At 36.5% G+C, this 19123-nt stretch overlaps 1 protein-coding gene across 5 annotated transcripts in view; it reads left to right on the forward strand.

Moving 5' to 3' along the window:
* TDP1 (tyrosyl-DNA phosphodiesterase 1) overlaps positions 1-19123 on the forward strand; it is a 40343-nt gene that overhangs the window by 17246 nt on the left and 3974 nt on the right. For 4 of the 5 annotated variants that reach the window (XR_005860283.2, XR_005860284.2, XR_005860285.2 and 1 more), the window contains exons 14-15: positions 2329-2431; positions 13490-13604. Coding sequence is in view for 2 of the 5 variants with exons in the window: in XM_025151003.3 (XP_025006771.2) it covers positions 2329-2431; positions 13490-13604 (218 nt within the window). In the remaining 3 variants the exon portion in view is untranslated. Of the gene's footprint in view, positions 1-2328; positions 2432-13489; positions 13605-18240; positions 18705-19123 lie in introns of those variants that run through there. The other variant, XM_421313.8, reaches the window with a different exon arrangement.

Consider the following 19123-nt stretch of genomic DNA (forward strand, 5'->3'; position numbering starts at 1 on the left):
AATAATTAGTTGTGAGAATTTAAATGTGAAAGATGCTTTGACTTAAGTCATTCTTGGCATGTGTTTTCAGAAAATACTTAATTTTAAGTATGTAGAAAGTTTGTAAGAAACACTTAAAATTAATTCTTTAATAGTGGATCAGCAGAAGAAAATAAATCTTATGTGTGTATCCTGGGTGCTACTTTTATTCTTTTCGCAAGTCTGTATTTGAGCATGCAGTGTAACATGATATGACCTTGTTCTGTATGTTGCTATGCTTTCAGAAACTTGAAGAGGAGAAAGGTATAGAAGGGCACGGGTAGTTGAAGGAGCAGTTGTTTACTCCTATTACATGTAGTTCATTTTTTGAGCTTTATTTATCTCTTCAGTCAGGTGACCTTGTAATTACAAGTAAAAAATTCTGTTATCACGAAATACATGCACTAAGTACACAAAGCAAATCCTTCTCTTCCTTTTGAGGAGGTTACAGTTTTTACAGTTGAATTACCAAACAGCCTGGATGTGACAGGGTTTTCTGTTTTTCAGCTTCACAATTGGTCTAGTCCAGTAGTGGTGTTCTTCCTTTGACAGCAAAAAGGAAGTGTTACTTGCAAAGAGCACCTGAGTTTGGTCGTTTTCTGCAGTTCATTTTGTTGTATTTGCTCAGACTGGGGAAACAGCAGTCTTACACTCGTCAGATCTGCCCCTTTAATGACTTCTGTCAACTTATGGTATGCCTTAGCCCTTTTTCCCCAGGCTGAAGTTTCTGTTGCTTTAAGCTTGGCTTCCTGAAAAAATCGATCTCAACTTCTCAAACACTTCAGTTGCCTTTTTCTACTTCTAAACTCTGTATTTCATCATGAAGTTGTGGAAGACAGTACTTCACAAAGAACTCGAGATGTGGATGCACTAGGGCATGATACAGTGCAAAAGTTGCAAAAGTTGTTTTATCTTTTTTTATCAGTACAGGGCATCTGCAGCCTTTTGCGGCTGCACATTGAAATTATGACCCCAGAAACTGTTGGTAATGGCTCCATAATCTTCTCTGGGCTGTAACTTCCACTTTCAGGGTCCAGCATCAACTGAAGTAATAAAAGCTTCCTAAACCTTTGGCTGGCGTTCCTTAATACATGGTGTACGTGGTTTGCTGTTGGATATACTGGTTTGTTCATTGACTGCAACAAAATAGAATGAGTTGAGGCTTAGTGTATGCTTGTGCTGCCTTTTTGCTATAAAACATATAGATAGCTGGTATTTGGTATCTGACCTTTTGTCAGATTAAGTTGTGCAGCAATCTAGCTTGAAGTATAGATGGTATTCAGTCCATCTACTTGTTTTCTTTTTCTTTTTTAAAGAAGCCAAAAGGATCAGCAAGTAATTCTTTGACACAAGGGAAGGATTTGTTATTGTGAATGACAAAGTAGATTTGTTTTAGTCCTGTGAGCAGGGCTTTCTGTATAACCCAAATACAGTAGCTTATGGTGTTTGTATATTTTTCTTTTAAATGTTCAGTTACTCAATCTTTTTTTCTTTTTCTGCTCTGTTTTTTTTTAAGTTTCGTTGCTTGTTGATGCTGCTGTCTACAATAGTAGCAGTTAAGGTGATTAAGTGTGTAAGTCATTCAAATGTGATGCTGGTTCACCTAATGCAGAAATTAATCATTGGTTTGACTTTTTTTTCTCTCCCACCATATGCTACTGTAAAAAAAAAAATATATTCAGCATGCCTTTTGGTTAAAATGTATTGTTTAGACCTGATATTATGCTGTAGAAGTTGGTTTTGAGAACTTTTGCATTTTTTGATGCGAACTTTATCTACTTTATAGCACATAGAGATGAAGGATTAACAATGACATGGTGCTGAATAATACATTAAAACAAGGATAAGCTTGTTTGATATTTGTGTTTATAAATGTATCAAAATATCTCTTGCTCTTAGCCTTTTGTTCTGTTTAGCACTTGCAACAATGTTCTGTACTAAATGTCTTATAACTAGTCATAATTTAGCTAGCCTTTTATTTTCTATTGTTGTCATGTTGAAGCATTTACCAATATTGAGTTTCTATCTGAAATGTGCAGAGTAGATTCAAAAGGCTGACCTTTTCTTTATAGATCTGTATGATATGAGCAGGCTTGTATAATTTTTCACGTGTTCTATCAGTGTCATTCTGAGTATTGTCTCTGCTGTTTCAGTCTGCTGTAAAAATAACAATTAGGAATAATACTCAAATTACTTTCATTAAAAACTGGTGCAATTGAAGTGAAATCTTCCTGCCAGCAGTGCACTGATACAGCTTCGGTATCTTCTGCTGTGAGGGTTATGCCTTACTGAAATGCTTTCTCTTTTCAGTGCCAATCTATCTAAAGCAGCATGGGGAGCTCTGGAGAAAAATGGCACCCAACTGATGATCCGTTCATATGAACTTGGAGTCCTTTTCTTGCCTTCAGCATTTGTAAGTTCATAGCTCAAGTCAAATCCTGAGATATGTTGAGAATGTCCAAGTACCGACAAGTATCAAACATGTCCGGATAATCTAGTTACTAATTCCTGTGTTTCTCTGTTAGGAAGCTTATAGTATTTGCGAAGCCACATGACAGTTTCTTCTTATGCTTTCTGCTCTGAGAACAAGGTGGTCTTCTAATTCTAATATTATTATGTGAGTCTAAGAACACCTTCATAAGTAAGAGTTTAAATGCTGAAAGATTATACTGTCCAAACTTGGGATAACACCCTCAGTACATTGAAGACAAGTTTTACCCCAAATATCCATTATTTTAGCCTGTGGAGCCAAGAACTAGGAGACATTAAAATGTTCTGGTGAGGCATGAGGTTGACCTATCTTGTATTCACTGTGAACGCAGCCATTAACACATTATAGGGATTAGCACAATAAACACTATGCGTGTGATTATCTCTTTAGCATATGTTCCCAATGATATATTATAAACATTTTTCAGGTTTAATATTGTATCCAGATCACTGTTACTAACCATAGCTTGACTTATCTATTAATGCAGCAGGTTAATATCACTCTTGCTTTGTTTCAGTTGTCACAGAATCCCGTGACGCAGATTTCTGTGGTTTAATCACATACTGTACTTGAGAAAAGTGACCCATTTTTTGTTTAGGTTGTTTTTTCTTAAACCTGCTGCCTAATAATGGGAAGATACAAGTCTCTTGTTCCTGTTGCTAATTGCTTCTTCCTTGTGAACCTACTGGTACCGAAACATTATAAACAGCAGATAGCTTAAGATCAGAAGCCATTCAAACTTCTTCCTCTGTGAAATTTTTTCTTTTTCAGAGGATTTGCTGTGAGTTTCTCTGAGGAAGTTTGTAAGCCAAAAATCATTTAGAATCTTTTTCTAAAGAATACATTTTTCTAAAGATTACATATTTCCTAGGTAACATTCATGGATACTCGCATAATGTTTAGTCACTTCTGTTGATTGGTAATGTACTCCCAAATGAATATTTACTAATTTTAAAGATTTGATAGTTTCTGGCTGTAGCTAAAGAACTCTTATCTCCCTCTTGACACTTACTAAAGCATTCATGTTGTGGTGTGGTCTTCATAAGATTAACAGTGTCATCTCCAGTCGTGGTTTCTTAGGCAGACAACTTTTAGAAATTGATTGATTAAACTGACTGAAGCAAGAAAATCCAGTGATTTCCTACAGTAGGAAGCATTGGTGTTGATACTGTTGCACCCTAACTCCAACACCACTGGGGTAAACAACTATTAATAAGGTAGTAAGGAAGAGTTGTGCAAAAATAATTTGTGCAAGGACTCTTAAATTCTGCTGACCTAAAGGGACAAAATAATGTTCTAAGAAGTTGGCTGTGGTCATCTCCAGGTGCTGCTGAGCAGAGAATTTATCATAGTGGAATAATTGTTTTTAGTGGATGTATTTTTGGTTTATTAATAACCTTAACTAATTAGATTGAGCAGTCCTTTTATATAAAATTGGTATTTCTGTTCTGAGTCTGTTTCTGTTGATTACTAGCTTTTGGAAAGCATACATCAAATGGGTAGGAAACAAGGAATACTTGAGTTAATGTAAGTCTTTTTGCCAAGAGTTGACTGTACCTGTTTCACATCTGAGTGATCTACAAGCTTTAAAAAGAAAATATATGTAACAATGAGAACAACAGGCTTACATTCATTCCATTCTGAACCTTCAGTTCTATGTAGAATTTCTTGCACATGGAGCAGTGTAGGGAAGATCACCACAATCTCTTCCAGAGAGGTAAAATTTATGGAGAAAAACTTGAACCTTCTTCCTCACTCCTAAAAAATTAGAACTTCACTTCTGTCAGGTTTCTCTACTAATAACTTGGTTTCATTCTAGAATCAAGCTTCATTTTGTTGGAGAGAGATATGCTAAGGAGCATTTAATGATCAGAAAGATAAGATTCTTAAGCAGTCACAAAATTTCAGCAATTTGAAGTTACCTTCTTGAAATTAGTTTGACCCACCTGTCATCAAACACCTAGAATTTAGAATGTTGTCATTCAGATGAAAATTGTTAAAGCTTTTATTTCTGCTGGCACTGTTCTTAGTAGCTGAAACAAAATGTTTTTAGCCATTTGTTAAGAAACTGAGAGTTACTAAAAATAGAAGTATATTTTCATTCTTATACTGCATCAAAAGGACACTGGATTTAAGTTTCAGTCAAAGCAAAGTTTACTGATGATTAAAAACACATTTTATACTCGTTAAGCATCTGCTCCAGCCTTTAGCAGAAGCCTGTAGGCCTGTTTACACAGAAAATTCAGTTATTTCACTACAAATCCCATGCAAACAGTAAGGAACTGTTTTGATAACTATTCATGGGTAAGCAGTTCACAGTGTAGCTCCAGCCTTCTGGTCATCAGGTTGAGAGGAGAAAAAGACATTGTTTAGGGCCTCTTTTTTTCCTCCTCTTTGCCTGACTTCTCTGTTTAGGGACTGGAGAGAATTCTGTTCCTTATGAAAGGGAGGTTATATTGCGTTAAATTTTCATTGAAGTTTTTTCAGTAGTTTGGTTGCCTTCTTTGTTCATGTGCATACTCTAAACTTGTTTATGAAGTGCTCTCTGGGGTTCATTTTATAATGTGTAAAAGCCATTTTTCTGTTGACTGTCTTTTCCAAAAGACTGATTTAAGGTATTCCTGTTCCTCCTGTTCCAATCCCTGCTATGTTCAGAAGATCAGTATCTCCTGTTGCTGTATTGCTCTGTTATTTTTGTCATTAGTTGAAGTAGCAAGTAGCGTAAACCCTTCCTGCAGTGTGGAAGAACCATTGTTGAAAATTCAGTTTGGACTAGTAAATAATGGGATGTAAAATGTTCGTTTTGTAATGTTTGTAGTAGCAAAGGCTACATATACAAAGGCTGTCCACTGAATCTACTCCACTGCTCCTAGTATCTGTAGTGGCTTTCCTGTATAAAACAAGCTTTAAGTCTGTAGTAGTTGATCATGCTCTCTTATCTAACACACTTGGAATTTTGTCAGTCTTCAGTAATGAAGTTCCAGTTTTCATCTTAGGAGTGTCCACCTCTCAGGAAAACATTCTGTCATGAAAAATGCAGTTTCTGTGCATTGTTGTCATTTCTTTTTAAAGTGGAAAATAAATATTGTATTTAATATAGACAGCATCAAATGTGAAACCTGGGGGCCAGTACTCTTAATACTGAACTCACACTTTGGTACTGAACATGGACTTCGAAGTGTAAACAAGCTGTATTTTGCAGTGGGATGGGAGCGGGTTGGAATGGAATGTGGTTGTTTGGGAACCTAATGGCTTCGTGAAACATAGTGGCAAGATGAGTCACTGCCACCAAGTGAATAAGTATTGCTAAAAAAAAAAAAAAGCTAACTGTAGGCATCAAGGATTTGAAACCTTGCCTGAGGTGTTTTTTGTTTTTTATTGCAATGTGAATTTATTCTTATGATGCATGCATAGCACAATCTCATATCTGAAAACCAAAATCAGTTTAATGCATGCAAGATGTTTCTTTCTTGAGAACTGCCAGTTGACAGTTACAGCAGCAGAGTTCAGTAAAAACTGATGAAACTTTCCATGAACTGGAGCTAATATGGAGCTGTGATAAGTATTAAAATTACCATGCTAGCAGCCTCCACACTAGTTTAAGGTACTTCCTCAGTTATATCTGTACAAGTTGTTGTCACTACTGTAATATGCTATTCATTAAGTGCATTTGTAATATTGTAGTAGACAGCAATGCTTTTGGCAACTTTTTTTCCTTTTATGCAGCTTCAGGAGTCAGTATTTCAAGACTCTGGTTCCACATATCTCTAAATGAGAGTTAATTTAGCATCTGTAACTTGAGATAAGTTGTTCCAAGGCTGTTTTTCAATTGAATTACACTAGATTCTACAGTGAGAGAATCTCACCCTTGTGATCCCAGGCTGTGAAAAATCATTCATTTCAATTGTATCATTAACCTTTATGATGAGAACATTGCCTGTTGGCTCCATTCTTTGTTATCAAAGTTTATGGACGTTTTGTAACTATATTAAAATAATAATAAAAAAGACTTGCAGGAATTGAAGTACTTACTCAGGGTAGAAGAATCCAATTTCTACATATACAGTAGATCAGCACCACAATAATTACTAATACAAACCAGGCCAAGATCTTGATCTCATTGAGGACTTAAAGGATGAGCTGAGATTTGCAAAGGATGCTGATCTTGGGGTCATGGAGGTCATCATTATTTGTTTGCTGTTTAAGGCCTCTCCTAAAACTACATCTGCTGCAGGGAGGGTCAGGGTCCCAGAAGCAGAAGGGTTAAGTAAAGTTTTTTACTGTAAAGTTTTGCTGCCTCTCCATATTGTGCTCTGGTAACAGGTACATTTGCTATACTTGACTTAGCAGACCAGTCTATTAGAGGATTTACCACCTGGAAAGGTAGGTTGAAATCTGTCTCATCTCAAGCATTACTAAGTAATAAATCGGCTTACCATGCGTAACTACATAATTGGTTGGTCCTACTATGATGGTAGCTGTTTGTGGCTGTCTTCCTTCCCTTCTTTGTACCAGCATTGGTTCTCAGTGGATTCCTTGTGCTTTGAACTAGCTCAAACTGAAGAAAAACAATTTGCACAAGTTTTCATTGCATTCGTAAGCTCAAACAGGATTAGGTGAATGGTGATGCAAGGAAGAAGGGAAAGTGTGAATATAAGATGACCAGGATAACTTGTAGGATATTCAAGATGATCTTCTTTTGGCATGGTTTTGGAACTACAGCCTATGGAGAAAGTTGATCGGAGAAGGCTTGGAGGAAAATAGGTGCAGATGTCTGGGGTTGGCTGTAGAAAAGGTACTGTGCCTTGTATAATGTATAGCCAAGCCACTTAGTCCGTCCCTTTCCCCGTGCTGATAACTCTGCTGGAGGAGCAGGTGAGTGGCTTTATTTTGTCTTATCAGAAATCCGTTTGGAAACTCAGTGTCCAGAAGCAGGTGCTTACGGGGAATTGTACAATGGATGGGCATGTATGTAGTATATGTCTAAAGATTTCTTGAGTTAGAGACTATGTAACAACTGCTTTTTAAATCCTATAATCATCTAGCATTCACAGCATGTCTAGCTGAGTTTAACTATGTCACATGAAGCATGTGTTTTGAAACTGTTTCATTTGATGGCTTACCCGTCTTAGGGTGGAAGAGGCAATAAACACTTGATCCCTATTCACTTTCTCTATGCTGCTCCTTCTGTAGACCTTAATTTTTCTTGGCTCAGGAGTCTTAAACCTGCTCAGTTGCTTTCTTGAGTGGAACACTGATCACTCTTACTGCTTTTCTGGCTTTTTTGTTTGTGTTTTTTTTTCTTCTATACTATTTGGGTGAGGAAAAAGTGCACATAAGATGCAGATATAAATGTGTGGCACAGTGATGTTATCAAGGTTCTCATTCACTAAGACTGCTTAGCCTGCTGTGCTTTTTACAGAATGCTGTGTGGTAAGTTTGCCTTTGTTCAACAACTTAACAGGAAAGTTGTTCATCCAAGACTGACAGAAATGTGTATAAATGAGAAGCAAACTTCTAATTTATCTCTTCATTTTGAAGTTGGTTTTATGTTAATAGTGTGATTAAAATATACGCAATATAAATATGCTTCATGCAACTAAGTAGGGCCTTCTCTGCAGACCTTTCAGTTTTTTTCCTACTCGTGTTACAGAAAACATGCAGATGTGCAAATGTACAGGTGGTTGTACTAAAACTCATCAGTATATGTGAGATAGTTTCCTGTTTGAGTTTCAGACCTCAGAACACAACTTAATTGCAGCAGGTGTTCCTGTTTTTACTGGGAAATATCTTCAGAGACAAACATCTATACATACTTCTCTATCATAGGGATAAATATCTACACTTGCATTTGAGTATCACATAATTGCATGTATGTAAGTTACCCTGCTTAACTTGTGAAACTGTTGTGTGTATGTACTCTGCAGAGTTAACTCTGCATTAAAAAGCATTTCTTAGATAACTTAGTCTGGTGTGAAGACGTCTGTTGGTTCAATTTGGTCTTAATATATTATGTGCTACAGTAGTCTAAATGAAGGTTTCAGAGGTAGAAATAGACTAACACATTTCCAGAAAACAGTGTTGTTTTAAAGTTTATTTACCACTAGAAATATACAGAACACAAACTGGATTATGTGCTTTGAAACAGAACAAAAGCATTCCTGCATCTCAAGAATCTCAACACGTTCTAGCTGTTGGAATGCTGTTTTAATGCTGCTGATTCCTGATAGCTGTTTCTTCTGGCTGTTTTGTGTAGTTTGATTACGGTTTGTGACACTGATTTTGATAGAAGTTAAGGCTTGCATAGCACAGATGTAATATTCTTAACCTTTAAAACTCCTTTAGCAGGGGGCTGGACTTGATGATCTCTTGAAGACCTTTCCAACCCCTGCAATTGTGTGATTCAATATTCTGCTGCATACAGATTCAGAAGTAGATCACATCTCTCTTGCCATCATTTGAATGCTAGTTTTTCCATTGTTGTTGGTTGGTTTGTTTGTTTTTTTATTAAATGCTTTCCAGAACTTCTGCTTTGAGGCTGGGTCTCAGCCTGGTGTGCTAATGTAGACTCTCAAATATGTTGGATGGTTGTTCTCAATGCAGCTGCAGCTGTCATCATTTGCAGTTTTAGTGTTCAGTGAAAAATCAGTTGATGCTAACATTAGATCAAAAGCTTCTCTTGGTTAAAAAGCAGCATTTACAGAATGATCATATCCTGATACTGGAACAGCATTTGTTTTTTTATCTCCATTTCTTACCTCTTACATCTTTGTCATTCATGTTCAAGCTTGTTCTTTCAGCTCCTGGGGATTCCTTTCCAAAGGTTGAAATAAATCACACCTTTAATACATAAAATATATTGAGAGAACCCATTACCTTACAGTATGGAAGTGTTCTGAAAAGCATGTTGAAGTAATTATTTTGATAGACATTTATAGATACAGATAGATATTTATAATGGAAAACTTTTTTAATAAATAGTTTATCTAAAAAGTGGAAAAAGTAGAACCTTCTTACCAGACACAAGGTATGACTGCAGGTTGTAAGGTAAACTGAGCTAGACCCATAGAATGGTGTAAAAATGTTTGTGGAATTCTTAAATCTTTTGAATGGCTTGTTGAAGAATGTGGTACTAGCCAGTGAACTGCTGGAAATATAAACTCAAATACAGCAGTTGCTATTAAACTGAAAGGTTACCCATTGCTGCTATCTAGTGGTACTGGATGCCACAGTTATAGATGAATAATCAGCACAGACATCTAACAATAGCACTGCAGATTCTGAAATGCCATATTGATGGTAAATATTGACTGTTTCATAGTTGTGTGTGGGGAGAGGATTGAGCTGAAAATGCATTTGCTAGCAGTCAGTCATCTTTGCTGAATTCAGAGTGAACTGAAGTAATTCCAGTCATAGCTTAACTTAGACAGAACTAACTTGCAAATTAATGTAGTGCTTCTTCACCTGAATCCAGATAAACTGAAGAGTAAAGTGTTGCACTGTGTAGAATTGATTGTGGGCAGAAAATAAATATAAAATATTGGTTCACTCACATTGTATGTGGACTTCAGGACATTAAACCTTGCTCAGAGTAGAACTGTTATAAGGTTTTCAAATTCAGAAGTTGTGAAGACAAAACCACGTTTTGCATGCAAAGGAGCTTTGGATGGAGGTACCCGAATTTCATTTTTGGGATCTTAGGAATAAATAAACTATAGCACAGTTGAATAAATGTACTTCAGTATTGAGAAAAGATTTCCATGTGTTCTGGCCAGAGAATTACAGTTACTATCAAGCTTCTTTGTATTCCTAATTCTTTGCTGCCCAGACTAGTGAGTTTTTAAGCATCTTTGCCAGAAGGATGGCTCTTCTATTTTTACTTATATGGGAAAAAGTAGTCCCATAATCATCCAAGTAACAAAGACAGTGGAATCATCGGCAGTCTCTAGCAGTTACTTCAGTAGTGTCTAAATATGTTAGTGTTAATTCCCACTTGAGTAGGGCTAGCAATTTTACCTCTGTCTTGTGTGTTTCTTTTTATAATCTCTGATCTGTCTTGTGTTTGAGTAGCAAAAACTTTAAAAGCTATTCCATTTCATTATCCCTTCTCCCATTTTTCCTACTAATGCTTACTTTAACAATGTATGATGTTAAGGTAGTAATAAAACGCATGACTGTACCTTAAATTTTCCAAGTACAAAAATACATGCTTTCCTAACTGGGAAATGCATCTCTTAACATTTCAAAATTGATTGCTGTGAGCAGGCGTGTCAAAGAACAAGACCTAGCTGTAGAGGAAAAATTCTGGAAGAAAAGAATTTGTCTGAGAAGGGAAATTTAGAAGGCAGAGATTTTTATTTTTATGTTTTTCTTCAAGATCCTGCTGATTTGTTTTTGGAAGCGGCGATGGGAGCTGTCAGCATCCAGGAAACACTCAAAACAGAAAAAAAAATGTGTGAATAGTGTCAATTTCTGTGTGATCTTCTGTGCGAAGGTAGACAGGAGAGCTATTTTTAAAAACAAGTGAATCTCCTCAGAGAGCCTGAATGTAAAAATGTATTCTGTAACCCAGACTTTCATTCCAGGGTGTTTTTGAGGAAAACTTCTAAATAACCTTTTGTTCAGTGTTTTCTGAATGGAACACTTCCATGGGTTAAATCGTGATGGATGAAGAAAGCAATTTTGAAATGGAGTCTAGTGATGATGTGGGACAGATCAGAGCAATAAGACTTAGAGGAGGGGAAAACATATGTGGTGACTGGAAAAGGTACAAGGAAGAACACAGCAGAGGTGTAGAACAATACCTGAGAAGATAAAGATATATGCTGAAGTAATAACAGGACAAAGGGGGGTTGTAGAAGAAATGAAGCAGAAACAAATGTTTGTTTATTTTGGGGGGAGGAGGGAGGAAAGATAACAAAGGACTAAAAATATGCTAGAATCTGTATACTGTACATTCTGCAGTGTGTTTTCTCTTATGTTGTGTGAAGAGCACGCAATACACTCCATAGTGGAATAGATGTGGCATTTGTTACTGATTCTTGAATTACATTGATAGAGATTACTAAGTGTGTATGTAGAGTACAGGTAGTTGTTCTTGTACACTGTGTTCTTTGGTAGCAAAGATTAATAAAAATTCTAAATTCAGATGATGTCAGACAAGGATCTAACTTCAGTGCTATTCGTCTGACATGTATATAAAGTTTATTGTAGAATAGAAGAACCAACTTGGTAGACCAGGGAGGCACTGTCTACCATTCCCCATTTCTCTATCATTTCTATGTGGAAGACAAGAAAAAAGCTCACAGGAAGCTGGTTTCTGTGAGACTTGCTTTCCCTGTTATAGTTTGCAATTAGAATGTCAATTTATGCATGGTGTCTAGGGATGCACCCTACCCAGCTTCCTCACTTAATGAAGCTGAACTACTGTGGGATGTGCAAAAAAGCTTTCTCCACCACCACGACTCCCCTTACACAATTTCTGTGCTTTGACCTATAGCATTGTCTATTTCATGTTCTTTCCACTACATACATAAGTATGGCTGCACGGCTACTTACGTTTTTATATAGTTTCTATCAATCCCTGAGTGACTCTGGGAGATAAAGGTGTACAATTTGTTGCATTTTTTTTTTTTAAGTGACTCTGGATTTCGTGTTTTATTATTCAGTCAATTTCAAGTCCTTATTCGTAAAGTTTTAAAAATCTTAATGTATCTGCACTGGTATACTTTGAACGTACTGCTTGATATGAGGTGACTTATCTCTACAAAAGGCTATAGGCTGGTTTTAAATAAGTTTATCAAAATTCCAATGGCTTGAAAGGTGTAAGAAATGGAAGTTTAAACTGATCTTGGTTCACATGGTCCTTGTTTATTTTTTTCTCCTGTTCTTTCATTGGAAAGACAGTGGGTTTTAATCTAGTCCTTGAAGTAATATGCAGTATTTCTTTATAATTAGCATTTTCCTATTATGAAGTAAAATAAGTTTCGGTACTCTTAGGGAGTGTCTTGGACTGAATTGCCAGAACTGTGATGTAGCTGGATGTTGTCTTTGGTAGCTCTCCTTTTTCTCTACTTCTGTGCTTCTGGAGTATCATTTGAAAAGGTGTAAAGCTACTCTGTCTTCTGTGCTCTGTGTGGTCATATCAGTGTTGCTTCTGCTAAATTCATAAATATCTAAAGTGCGGGGGTCAAGTTGATGGGGACAGACTCTTTTCAGTGTCGAGCAACAATAAAACAAGGGGCAGCAGGCAGAAACTGGAATGCAGAAAGTTGCATACTAAAAGAAGGAAGAACTTCTTTACTGTCATTGTGGCAGAATGCTGAAACAGGCTGCCCAGAGAGGTGTTGTGGTCTCCTTCTCTAGAGAGATTCAAGACCTGTCTGGATGCTTAACTGTGTAACCTTCTGTATTAGTAGGGGGGTAATCTCCAGAGGTCCCTTCCAATCCTTATTTTCTGTTTTTGCAACACTAACTTTTGATGAAGTAAAAGTTCAGTATTGTTTAAAAAAAATACCGTGTGTAGATGGAGCTATCAGTTCAGCCAACTGTTTTATGTGAATGAAATGGAATTACTTAGCACAACAAAATTTTCCACCACTGAGGTGTGCTGCTGCCTGTGATGGGCAGGATATTAAGGAATTTGAGTAGAACTGACCACAAGTACTGAATGTGGTAATAAATTGGTGGATGTGAAAGCAGCTGAGAATGTAGAGTATATCCTGCATGGATACCTTTGGGGACAAGACAATTCTATTAAAAAAAAAAAAAAAAAAAACCCTGCAATAGTAGTGATAAGAGCAGCTGAGTTCTTATGAAAAGAAGGTACTCTAGTAGCTATGTTATCTCAGTAACAGAGGCAAAACCTTTTGTTTCTTAAAGTAAGTTTTGCTACTGAGATATCTACTGTAAATTTGGTTTGTCTTTTTTCCCTGAAAAGCAATAAGTCTTTTTTTTCTGTGTGTTTCCTATCCATCATAGGGTTTGGACAAAGGTTACTTTCATGTGAAGGGAAACATGCCTTCAGAAGGTAAAGATTCAGCAACATCTTTTCCTGTACCTTTTGACCTGCCTCCAGAACGGTATGGAAGCAAAGGTAAGATGTGGCTTTGGAAGACAAGTAGGTGTATTACATAAGGAGTAAGCTAATCTGAGTAACTCTAAGTTGTTTTAATGGAGTTATGTTCCAAAGCTTTATTTTAACATTAGGGTGGCTTAACTTTGTATTTGAAATGGTGGCACTCCCACATTCTGCTTTAAAAAAAAAAAAAAAAAAAAAAACTTGTGGTCCTTATTTTTCTGTATTGTTATCTAGGATATTAGCTGATGTTCCATTAAATGCAGTGAACATCTATGCTTGTGGATGAATTCTTAGGTGGTGCCAGTTGCAGTTTGTTGTGCTTGGGGATGCATATGCAGCAGTACCCTATGGATAACTAATGCCATACTTAAACTTTTGGAACTTTTAGAGATTTAAAAAATTGAGCCCATATGTGTATTCTCAAACGCACATAATGTGCAATTTTCTTTTGACAAAAATGTAGTTGTCTATTTTTTAATTCCCTGCATTCAATCTGTGGTGTTAGTGACCTTCGTGTGTATTTCATATGAACATTGAGGCATTTTTCAGCTCCTGCATGGAAAAAAAAATCCGTAGTGATTTTGCTCGTCTGTAATCCAGCTTCTGAGTTTCAGCTTTCTCCTGTGAAATAGATGTGAAGTAGAAGCAAAGCCAGCAGCCTATAGCTTTCCACATTTTTCCTGAATATTCTGTTTCAGTTCCTCAGCCTCTTGGTGGAAAAAATGTTTAAAGAATTTCTATATTAGGGATAGACTCATAAAATAACCAGTCCATAACAATACAGTTATCAACTCCCTACGTCTCTAGAGAGTAGTGTAGATTTATTTTAATGAAGTCTTGAGAAGCAGAAATGCAAGTAATTTTCCTTTCCCTAAAGAAGCCATATTGACTGATCCCTGTAATTGAAAGAGAAAAGGCTCCAGGGGTTTTTCCATGAACTCAGATTGTCTAAGCATGGGAAAGCAAATTATACATAGTATACATAGCTTTCATATAATCAGAAAACTCCTGCTAGGAGCAGGGAAAAAAAAAAAAAAAAAAAGAAACAGGAAGAATAGTAAGCAGATGGTCAGGATCAGGGCCGTTTATTTGCCATACAAAGCTCAAAGTAGAAGGTAGCAATACCAGAATGCGCCTTTTTTTCCTGTTTGTAGAAATTGCAATCTTGAATCAGATATGCTTAGTGATACAGATTGCATTGTATAATAACGTAACAGTGAAAGAGAAGCAGTCCCTCAGTGTGTGGAAATAATCTATTTGCAGTGATCCCTCTTTGTCATCCTCTCAGACTGACTTTGTATTAGTTGGTGTTCATCAGATAGTACCTGGCTTCCAGTGTGAGAATTCTTACACTGCACTGAATTCATCTAAAACCTTGGAAAGCAATAAAATATTTCTCAGAAGATACAATGATAAACTCATCAGTAAATGATGCAAATGATCTGTGTGGTTTCATCCATAATTTATAGTCTTGATCCACAATCTTTTAAAAGACTTTATGTTCAATACCACAATGATCTGGTGTCTGTCCTTTTCCCCTCATCTTGTGTAGCATGAGGAAAAAATACGTGGATCTGGCTTGCCTTGTTAGTCAGACAGCAGGCTTCATTCTAAAACTGAAACTTAGGCACAGCACAAAAAAATGATTTCTTAGAGAAACAATCTTGAAAACATTCTTGCTCCTCTTTCAGTGATTTGAACTGTATAATTTAAGATCACTGTGAGGAAGATAGCTTCTTGTTTTGCCTTGCCCTACTCTCCCAGAGAAACAGTTTATTCTCCACTGAAATGTAATCATAGGTCACTGAAGTATGTGTTGATATGGCTTAAGATGTTGCCGATGGGATAATTGCAGTATATTACCTCAGTGGTGCACACATATGGAATTTTCCTGTTGCTTTCTCTTTATTTTCAGTTGTATTTCAAGCTTGCACATAGGTGCACTTTATAATAGATCAGCAGTTAAACTCTACCTGCTTGTGTCAATCTTTCATTTGATCATAATAAAAGGAACATGGAATAAAATATAACAGTATTGAATGTAGTTGGTAGCAGTATAGTACTTTTGGACTGAAGTGAGGAGTTTGTAAGATGGCTTCTCTGAGAGAAATCATATCAAATATTTTCATGTCACAAAGCAATTTGATTTAACTACATAGAATTTTTTGATACAGAAATTAACAGGAAGTAATGATTGTACAGTGAACTAACCCAATGAATCAGGGAATCTGGTTTACTTCGTGCTATAGCAAGCTGCTGTATATTTTTGCTACCTTATCTGCTTCTTTTCCTAGTGAATTGCACTTTCCAGATATATTTGTGTGATTAGATTTCTGCTTTAGTGGTTCTGCTTTCTACTTGTTGGGGTTTTTTTTAGGGTGACCTCTTCAGGTGAAACATTTCCAAAACATTTTTCTGTATTGCTGTTTTGCTAGATTTCTGTAATAAGTGTGTGAGATTAATAAAACTGAAATCTTAGAGCTACTTAGTACTATGGATGTTTTGATGCAACTTGACTACCTGCTGTGTCCAGTTTCTTATCTTCCCTCTCGTGCAAGTATGAATTCATAGTAGTTGTAATGAGAACGTTACTGATACTATAGGAAAAGATGTTTCAATCTGAAGGCTACTTAGTACAGTTGACAGATAAACCTACAGTCTGACCGTGGCCACTGTCTTTTGTTCATCAATATTTGAATTAATGTATATTGTCTACTCCATTAATATAACAAACTCCTGGCAAAAGCTACTGCTCAACATCATTGCATTTTTCCCACAGAATGATCAGTTAGTATGGGAATCATTGAGTGAACTGACTGAAGATTCTTTGTGTAAAACTAAGATTTAATATCCAAATGGTCTTGAGAGCCTCAAGAGGTCAACTCAGTCCGTAAAGTTCATCCATTCAGGCATAAATTCGAAACTTCATCTCTGGTTTCTGCAACTTTGTAAGACTTGTTGGAGTGAGAGTTGCATGTGTTTTCCTCGCTGAGTGCTCATAGTCCTGGCATTCAGAATTCTATTGTTTGGAAATATTGGAAATATATCCAACATCTATGCCTGGTCTGCCTTTTTTCCCTTCCTGAGACCTGTTAGGTACATTTTTTTTTCATTGAGAGGAACTGAAAGGACGTGATAAATTATTTTTAAATATCATCTCCTGCTCCCCTCAACAACAAAAAAGAGGGACAGAAAAGAGAGGCTGAAATAAATCGGCATTTTCTGCAAGAGAGATTAAGTTTGCTGTTACTAAGCTGTGTGTGTAGATGTCACAGTTTGAAGAGTTTGAAAACTTGACGGTAGAATCACCTTTCTCTATACGTGACCACTTATTTTGTTCAAAACTAATTATTTTTTTCAACTGGAGATGTTGTGAAATGTTGTGAAAGAGGATATAAGTATCCATTCTGTGTTGAGAAATCAACAAGGAATAACTCATCCAGATCTTTATTTGCAGTGCAAAAGACTTGTATTTTAAACTTTCAGAAGAGAATAACAAAGATGCGTTAATTGTATTTTTATACTTTATTCAATTGTACGTTCCTTTAATTCACAGACTTTCTGGGTTTGGCTGTACATACTGTACTGCCATCTGTCATACGCCTGAGAACATGAAGTTTTAAGATGGCTTGCCTACATGCTACTGACCTACACAATATACTGGATTTGTAAAGTCCTGTATGTTAAAACTTGCAACAGCAAAACGATCTTGTTGTACCACTGCCAGCTCATCATTTCATAGCATTCTATAGCATTGACTCAAAATGTGCGTGTGTGTTTAAGAGATTAATCAGATGTACTTGGAGAAAATTCTTTTTCCTCAGGGCCTCTCTATCTTTGCAATGTTACAGTCTATTCAGTTGTGAGAGAATCTTCAGTAGTCTGCCCAAATATAACGGAAAGAGTGCTTTGTCTGAGATTTCAGGTAATCTTGGAGTAGCAGTGGGGTAGGAGTGCCACCATTTGTTTAATTGTGAGCTTGCTGTAGTGTCAGAGTTCTGCTGCTTTATAAAGGATCCAAGGAAAAGCTACATTGGGTTAGACAATAATTCCAGTAAGGTGTAGTTGAGACAATTAAAGTAGCAGAAGTAAAAGACTAGATTTCAGAGTTACGAAAGGGGTTTTGAGCACACTTGAAAAATGCATAGTGAGGCTATAAATAGGGAATAGTCAATCTTTTTTGTTTTCCTCCAGAAGAAAACAAAAGACCTCAGAAATCAGTGGCTTTTCTGTGACATGTACATAGGAGAAAGAAGAACGTAGAGCAGGCTGCAGAGCTAGTGATTGGCTCCTGCTGCTTTGCCTCTTTTCCTTCCTGAATTTTTCCTTCCTAAGATTTGAAATAGCTCCTGTATTTTGAGAAGTGAGGAGTGGGAATAGTCTGCTGCAAACCTGTTGCTCATCTGTAGATGTAACTCTTAAAAAAGTGAGGTGTAAACGTGGACATTTTTGAGTTCATACAGGCTTATTCTTAGGTATCAAAAATTAAATCTTACCTCTTCTTTGAAAATAAATAACTTGGTAAGTTGAAAATTTGCATGGGAACTTTTATCTCTTCTGTCTTCCAAGGGAAAGAGATGAAGAGGCAGGTCAGAATGTTACATTTAGTAAGTGAATTTGTCACAAGGATGTTTCTTGTTTTGGTTTACAGATCAACCATGGATTTGGAATATTCCTTACACTAGTGCCCCTGATACGCATGGAAATATGTGGGTTCCATCATGAATGTTTCCTGTGTTTTGTGATGTTTTACTTACTGACACTGAGCCTGCAAGACTGATGCAAGACTGCTTATTTCTATCTTAAAGCGATAACGTCTGCTAAAAAGGCTACGTTCTAGTTGAAAGATAAATGTTGGTAATGGAGAGATCCTTAGAGGATTTGTAACAATAAATTAACTTGTAATTGCATTTTTTTAAGTAACTTTTTGTATGTTTTCTCATTACTTCTGTTTTCGTTATACTTTTCAAGACTGGAAGTAGACTGTTCTCAGAGATTTACTCAGCATTTTTAGCAGTAATGGATTTAAATGTTACTGTTTTGGGAGTCTACCAGTTGGCCTCAGCACCTCTAAAAAAAAATTGTTAAATTCAAATAAAGTCAACCTTGTTTATATATGCTCTGTTTTGTCTTTTGTTCCGTCTTCCAAGAGTATAAGCTTGCTTTGGTAACCATCACTTCTAGTGCAAACTCTATTACTTGCTGGTTTGGCTTCTTGCAGCATGTCACATCAGTTATTTCCTAGTCTCATGTTTTTTTGTTTTTCTCCACTTGCAGACCCAAGTATGGTCAAAAACACTAACTTGGGTGAGCTTGGGTGCTCAAAAGTCTTAAATATGTTATGGGATGTATACGCAACTGGTCCTGCAGCCCCAGAATCTTACTTCATTGTGCACTATTTCATTCATTATTCCCTCTTGATTTTAAATGATCTGAATAGGTAGCAGTTCCAGTGTTGTCTCTTTCGTTTTGTAGTATCATTCTCCAGGGTGGAGTGGGCTACAATGGGAGTGTGCTACTCCCCAGTGTTTGCC

Source organism: Gallus gallus, chromosome 5 (assembly GCF_016699485.2).
Source record: "Gallus gallus isolate bGalGal1 chromosome 5, bGalGal1.mat.broiler.GRCg7b, whole genome shotgun sequence".
NCBI classification, from domain to species: Eukaryota; Metazoa; Chordata; class Aves; order Galliformes; family Phasianidae; genus Gallus; species Gallus gallus.